General features: G+C 40.5%; 1 protein-coding gene across 1 annotated transcript; it reads right to left on the reverse strand.

Moving 5' to 3' along the window:
* Positions 1 to 3755: 3755 nt before the first annotated feature.
* LOC121574344 (brain-specific homeobox/POU domain protein 3-like) lies at positions 3756 to 6867 on the reverse strand. The gene is made up of 2 exons (XM_041886959.2): positions 6544 to 6867; positions 3756 to 5923 (listed from the first exon to the last, which is right to left on the reverse strand). The coding sequence occupies exons 1-2, from the start codon at positions 6661 to 6663 to the stop codon at positions 5000 to 5002; spliced, it is 1044 nt and encodes a 347-aa protein (XP_041742893.1). The 5' UTR covers positions 6664 to 6867; the 3' UTR covers positions 3756 to 4999.
* Positions 6868 to 8157: the final 1290 nt, after the last annotated feature.

Raw genomic sequence — 8157 nt, forward strand, 5'->3', positions numbered from 1 at the left:
ATGAAGAGTGGTAGTCAGTAATGTGTTGTGTTGGATTTGCACAAAAGATAACGCTTTGTATTCAGGACATAAAGTTCATTTCTTTGCTGTATTTTTGGCAGTTTTACTTTAGTGCCTTATGGCAAACAGGATGCATTTTTGAAATATTTTTATTCTGTACAAGCTTCCTTCTTTTCACTCTGTCCTTAAGGTTAACATTGTGAAGTAACTACAATGTTGTTGATCAAATGTAATCCATCCTCAGTTTTCTCCTATCACAGCCGTTAACTCTGTAACTATTTTAAAGTCACCATTGGCCTCATGGTGAATTCCCTGAGCGGTTTCCTTCCTCTCCGGCAACTGAGTTCGGAAGGACGCCTGTGTCTTTGTAGTGACTGGGTGTTTTGAGCATAACTTCACCATGCTCAAAGGGATATTCAATGTCTGCTTTTTTAGTTTTACCCATCTATAGGTGCCCTATAGACTGCTCGACTGAGAAACCTTACAGATAATTGTATGTGTGGGGTACAGAGATGAGGTAGTCATTAAATAATCATGTTAAACACTATAATTGCATACAGTCCATGCAACTTATTATGTGACTTGTTAAGCACATTTTTACTCCTGAACTTATTTAGTCTTGCCATAACAAAGGAGTTGAATGCTTATTGACTCAAGACATTTCAGATTTTCATTTTATTAATTCGTACAAATTTCTAAAAACATAATTCCACTTTGACATGATGGGGTATTGCGTGTAGGCCAGTGACACAAAATCTCAATTTAATCAATTTTAAACTCAGTTAACGGTTGTGAATACTTTCTGAAAGCTCTGTATATCTTAAACTTGCTGTTAGACTTGATACACAGCTAACCTTGATTACACACATTATAATTTATACGCATCAGTTGGAGTACGGTTCAATTATAAATCATTGATGAAATGATGTACTACATTCTTTGTTAGGCCAACATACCAGCACATGCCTAGTAGGGCACAATATTTGTCAATATTGAGAAAGAGCATGGGATGTATGGATGAGTTTCTGTACTGAACGTAATATTCAGAATTCAATGACCCAACACACCTCCAGGCTGTGTCCCTTACACAGCCTGGAGGTGTGTTGGGTCATTGAATTCTATTTTAGTGTTGGAGTGTTGCATCAGATGACCTGGCCTCCACAATCACACAACCTCAACCCAATTGAGATGGTTTGGGATGAGTCGGACTGCAGAGTGAAGGAAAACCAGCCAACAAGTGCTCAGCATATGTGGGAACTCCTTCAAGACTGTTGGAAAAGCATTCCAGGTGAAGCTGGTTGAGAGAATGCCAAGAGTGTGCAAAGCTGTCATCAAGGCAAATGGTGGCTATTTGAAGAATCTCAAATATAACATATATTTTGATTTGTTTAACACTTTTTTTGGTTACTACATGATTCCATACGTGTTATTTCATAGTTTTGATGTCTTCACAATTATTCTACAATGTAAAAAATAGTACAAATAAAGAAAAACCCTGGAATGAGTAGGTGTGTCCAAACTTTTGACTGGTAGTGTATATATGTTATTTTAAATATATATATTTATATTTATAGTGTTGTTGTCCATTAGTTTACTCAAATTAGGGGAGGGGTGGTAGGGTTAGGGGAAAATAATATATTTTCCTTTATTATTTTCCCCTAACCCTACCACCCCTCCCCTAATTTGAGTAAACTAATGGACAACAACACGTAGGCTTCTACTTCCAGTTTATACACACTATATACATTTTATGGACACAGTACATTTTACATTAGTTATCTTTTGTTTGTTTTTAGTCCCATCCTTCAGCTACACTCAACCCAGAAGTGATTTAATTATGAAGTAAATGGACATGAAGCCTATGAGTTTTGATATTAAGATGAAATTCGATTTCCCGTTGGCTTATCACTACTTTTAGCCTACATTATTAGCCTATATATCAATAGGCCTAGCCTACTGGTTAGGCCTTTTAACTATCCATTTTGTTGTATTTTGAGATATTAGGCTACCAATATTTTTTTGTTTTGTTTTGAATCATTATTTCTGTTGTCACATTTCCTCATTCTCCTTATTGTATTTCTTAGTCTTCAGTGGCAACCCTCCTGATGTATCATATCAAAAAGTTCCGTCCTGCTAACAGTAGCATAGCACCACACCACTTCCACAGTCTAATTGTTGTATTGAGTTGCTCCGAGGGAAGAGGACCCGGGCGCGTGTTGGACAACACAAGGCGGCAGTCCATTCAGCGAGAGGAGATCTCCTTCTTAATAAACACATACAAAAATCAATAGTATCATAACAGCTGATATTTATTATTCATTAATAACGAGTTTTACAGGCCTGAAACCACCCGCTGAACACGAGGGAGAGACCTGGAACCCCTGGCATTTTCTGGACTGACAAGCTCTGTCAGCCAGCGTCTGTCATGTCTCTGTTTCCGTATCTGACCATGTAGGCCAGGCCCCTAGCGGACTGCGGCATTCGGTTTAACTAGCTTGGACACAACTGGATTATATACACACACCTGTCTATGTGGAAAGGAAGTGTAAAAAATTATTTATAAACTGGGTGGTTCGATTGGCTAACAGCACTGGTATGACAAAACATTTATTTTTACTGCTCTAATTACGCTGGTAACCAGTTTATAATAGCAATAAGGCACCTTGGGGGTTTGTGATTATGGCCAATATACCAGCGCTAAGAGCTGTGTCCCGGCACTCTGCATTGCGTCGTGTTTAAGAACTGCCCTTAGCCATGGTATATTCGCCATATACCACACCCATTCGTGCCTTATTGCTTAACTAGAAGCTGATATTTATTATTTATTTATTAGCCAGATTATATTTACTCAAATGGTTGCAGTAGTCTTTAAATCCTGTGCCTTCCTTTAAATTCCGTGTAGCTCAGTTGGTAGAGCATGGCGCTTGCAACGCCAGGGTTGTGGGTTCGGTTCCCAAGGGGGACCAGTATGAAAATGTATGCACTCACTAACTGTAAATCGCTCTGGATAAGAGCGTCTGCTAAATGACTAAAATGTAAATTTAATTTTGCTTCAAAGTGATACAGTCAAGTATTATGTGACTAAATCATATGCATCAACGAATAACTTATCTCTTAAAAACATTTCATGGTGTCATACCTTTACCTAAATTTACCTAAATTATGTTTTAATGTTTGTAAATAAATAAAAGCAAAGTGTATTTGGTCTGATGCCCTTACGTTGTTTTTTAATTAAACCCTTAAGGCCACAGTTTATGACAAGACTCGGTCTCATTCAAAGTTATTTGAGGTGCGATAAATAATAGTCGCCATTTTTCAAAAGGTTTGATTTTGTATTTTGGTATTGGTACTAGGGTAAAGTGTAACGTAGGCAAGTAATTTGGTAGGCCTAACCTAGACTGTATTCCCTCCCCATGATGGCTTATTCTAAATGTTATTTCTCATTGAAACAAATCAATATAAACAAAATTTGAATTAAAAAGGAGCATAATACATTAAACATTGATCAATATCGAATGGAATCATTCATACGCTTAATTGCTTTGGACATTGACGTAATCTTTATCAAGTTCTGTCCACCACCATACTCAGAAACAGATTTAAATGGTTCCACTCTAGAAATGATCCGTCAACCTCCCACCCCGAGAGTGTTCTCCCATTTCAAAGCACCAGCTGCTCTCTATTCTAGCAGACGAACAGACATCGAATGGAGATTGTTGATATATTTACCCCAAAATAACTTATAGGAGAAGATGAGGTAAAACGTGCATGGTTTATTTTAGTTTCTGTCGCTTACACAGACACATTAAAGCACACATTCACAAATATACGTTGTATTTTAAATAAATTAAGTTCAAATAAATAGGTAAATAAAAAGAAACCAAACTAAGTAAAATTGTGAAAATATAAATAAGTCAACAATTCCTCATGTTTAAAATATCTACAAAGTGCATTGAACTCTGGGAATGCAATGTAACCAATAAATCCATCCATGACCCAATAATAATAATAATAATAATAATAATAATAATAATAATAATAATAATAATAATAATAACACAAATATTTTCGTGTTCATGTGAGGACATAAAAGGGCAGTTTTACAACATAATTATTCTAAATAATTTGATTGTCAAAGCATCATTGCAGTGAAATTAGTACAGACATACACCATGTTTAGCCTACATATCTGTGAGTCATCTAATTCAACCATAACTTCGTGTAAAAAACGAAAAATCGAAGAAACTATTAGTTATTTTTGTGTTTTTATACTCATACAGTCCAAAATGACCATGAATGTGCCAACACTAGTGTAATGAGGTAGACACAGATAAGTATACTGTGTATGTCCGCGTGTACGTGCGTTTGCCCGTGTGTATGCTCTCTTATTGCAATGCATTCAGATGGGTTTTTAGAACTATACATTCACACATAACGCCCTACGCGTAAACCATGCAATGGATTACAGTTATACCCCCATGTTACGGAGAGCCAACCATCTCTGAGACACAGAATGATGACAACATTAAGCCCTAAGCATCAGTTAACTTCTGCAAACAACAATTTGATTATTATTATTTTTTAAATAACGAACTAGATGCGCTCTTCACACAAACAGGTGCAATGTATTCACAAAAATGTACAATGATAAATATAAAACAGTTATTCTGACTCAAGAGAATAATAACAATTATTATTCGATTTCCATTTTTTGTACAATAATTGCCATGAGTTAAGGGGTTGGACTTCTCTTTTCCGCCTGAAGAGTATGATGACTTAGATCTCCTATTTCACTGTTATTGTATTCGTCGATATGTTGAGTTTTAAATGTCAAAAGATATAGCCTACGTTTCGCCCCGGGGGATATTGGTTTTCAAGTCTTTATCCAATTCAAAGGAGCGAAGCGCATCTTGTCTGCCAGCCTCTATTGGCCACCTTAGCCGTTTACCTATTTGTTTCTGATTTGTCTATTCGATTAAAGTTTTTCTCTGCATTTGGCCTAGTGTGTTGCAGAGAACTTCATCCTTTTCTGCTTTTGCCTTTGATTGCAAAACCACACCCTGACCACGTTTTTCTTCAGGTCCAGTTTCTCGGCTATCGCTGCAATCTTCTCTGACGAGGGCCTTGGCTGCACGGCGAAATATGCCTCTAAAGAGCGCTTCTCCGGAGCAGCGATGGAGGTACGTTTTCTCTTCTTGTCTCCTCCGTTGAAAATCTCCGGCTTTGTCATTTTCTCCCGCTGCGCCCTCTCTGCCTCCTCCAGCCACGCTTCCAGAATGGGTTTCAGGGCCACCATGTTATTATGAGACAAGGTGAGGGACTCGAACCGGCAAATCGTGCTCTGACTGAGGCAACCAACCCCGGGGATTTTAAGGTTCGCCAGGGCCGAGCCCACGTCCGCCTGCGTAACCCCCAGCTTGATCCGCCTCTGCTTGAACCGCTCTGCGAAGGACTCCAGCTCCCTGGGGTCTGGCTCTGAGTCCCCGCCGCCGCCCAGCGAGGTGTGCGAGCCCATGCTGTGGGGGTGCATGTTCATGGCCTGTTGGTGATGATGGTGGTGCTGCATGTGGTTGATGGCGGACATGTGGGCGTGCGGATGGGAGGCCGTGGAGCAGACGTCAGAGCCGGGCATTCCTCCCAGGGAGATGGACATGCCGGGGGTCAGGTGGTCCAGAAGGTCGCCATCCAGGCCCTGAGAGCCCTGGTGATGGGGGTGGTGGTGGTGGTGCGAGGTGAGCACGGATGGGTGGTGGAGGTGGGCCGAGGACGAGGTGGGGGTACAGGTCATGCTGGTCATGGTGGTCATGGTGTGGTAGGTCGCGTCTGGCTTGTAAGGGTGGCTCTTTGCGATATCAACCGCCGCCAGCGCTTCTGCCCTCTGCAGTAAAGTCTCATCAAAGCCGGCGAAGATGTTGCCCTGCAGCTATGTGATGGAGAGGAGCAGGGGAAACAGAGAGGAGACAGGTTATTAATGCTGCCCAAACAGGCACCACTCAGAGTTTAGGATAACTTTGGATAATGTTTTTTAAATGGAAATGCATTACCCACGAGGTTTGAAATGTTTACATTTTGTGGAAAGATTATAAATGACATTATCCACAATAAGTAATTGATCATCCACAATATCAAACTGTTAAGTTAATTTAATGTACCAATACGTGACTATAATACCAACTATTCATATGCCCAAATCATCCACTGCACCATCACATTTGATTATTCGTTAAAAATGATCTTCAATAATATCTCTGCACCATGGAATGAGACGAATTTGACATGAGAGACTGACTGAATACATGATATTGACAATACGATATTGACAATACTAGATTTTCGTGTAATTACAAAGCATTTAGCGAGTTGCTTCACCCAATGTCCCATTCTCCCCTACAATTTATATTGATTACTGCATTGTTGGGTTTAGAGCTAGCAAGAAAGGCATTTCACTGTACTTGTGCCCGTGACATTAAAACTTTAAACTTGAATTAAGGCTATACCTTTCATTCTTGATAATTGCATAATTTGAATGTGATGGTAACTCACCGAGTGAGTGGGCATGCATGCCCTCCGTATGGCCTCGGAGCTCGATTGCAGAGGCGTGTATTTCGGCTCGTGCAGTATGGGATGCATACTGAAAGGTTGTTTGCTGTTCATTGACATCATGATTGCAGAAGTTAGTGAGGGTCGTTTTCCGTCTTCCTCGTTTGGCTCCGTGTTGGTCCGTTGTCACTAGAAACGTCTCAGAATTAAACAAATTGATATAATTTTTGGTTGGTTGAGGGTGATGGTAGTGCTGGTAACGATGACAGGTTTAAACCTCCTGTCTGCTCCCCTGTAGGTCTCTCTCTATCCGGTCGGACCCCTCTGCTTTTGGCTCTAGTATGGATGCTACCTAGCAGCCACCTAAAATATAACGCTGTCTTAATGGCCCCGCCCCAACGGTGGGTCATTACCCCCTCCTTTCCCCATTGTCTCCAAATGTTATTGGGAAATGTGTATGTAACCACGCCTCCTGAGTGAAAACCACCACCCACTCCGACGCGATGATTGGAGGATTGATTTTGACAGGTGCAATGGCTGTTTCTCAGACCGACAACACCCTGTGTGCAGGTTGTTGTGCTTTCTATTGGATCGGTTGAATTTTATTCCAGTCCTAATTTCTGTAATAACTTTGTAATAGCCTTTATATTTTATTTTTATGAACATTCGATGATCTAACGATTTTTTTTTTTGTCTCTGCTGAAACAAAAAAACTCCAAAGTGATATCTGAAATTAAATGTCAATAATAGCCAGCAGTGAAATACCTCCAGTGAACAGTGGATTCAGACAAGCTTCTGTTTAGGTTCAATTATGAATTGATGGAAGACCACACAAGAATCCTCCCTGACACCATTCCCTTTTATTTTCTAGCAATTAATACATACATAAATCATAGATCATTTACTTTGTGGTGCAAACCACAGTATGGATCCCTAATGAAAGAATAAACAGGTCAGAATGGATATGAAGCACAGGGAGGATTATGAAATATTTACTGTTGAACTGCAGGTCAATGGAGCAAGTGCTGTCAATCACAGTCTATATCCGGCAGGCTGAGGAGATAGTGATGGAGATGGACCACCCCTCTAGGCATGGTTCCCACTGCCCCTGTCTGCTCCTCCCTGGTGGGGCAGGGCTCTCCTAGAAACCCCCATCACAGATGTGGGGCTGGGGGGTTTCTTCCTGACATTTTCTCTTATAAACATGATGTCAAAACCACTGTTGAATAGTTATAGATTTTATAGAAAGTTCTGGTTCCAACGGGTTGAGCCACCCAAAAGGTACAAATTGGATGGCTCCATCCGCAACATTTCAAGATAGCTTACACTCACCCCCTTTAAACCCGCTACACAGCGACCCCAGCTGTCAAGCTGAGCCCAACTGCTCATCCGAGTCACTAGGCACCACTGTTACAGAAGTCACACGCTGCTTGTTTAGCAAGTACCACTTCCTCCTGATACGGCTCACACTGAGGCTCGAAACCAGGATCTCTGCCTTGCTAGCAGGGTTGTATAGGTTACTTTCTAAATGTAATCCGTTACAGCTACAAGTCACCTGTCCAAAATTGTAATCAGTAACATAACTTTTGTATTACCCAAACTCAGTAACATAATCTG

The sequence above is a fragment of the Coregonus clupeaformis genome, chromosome 9 (genome assembly GCF_020615455.1).
Source record: "Coregonus clupeaformis isolate EN_2021a chromosome 9, ASM2061545v1, whole genome shotgun sequence".
In the NCBI taxonomy this organism is placed as follows: Eukaryota; Metazoa; Chordata; class Actinopteri; order Salmoniformes; family Salmonidae; genus Coregonus; species Coregonus clupeaformis.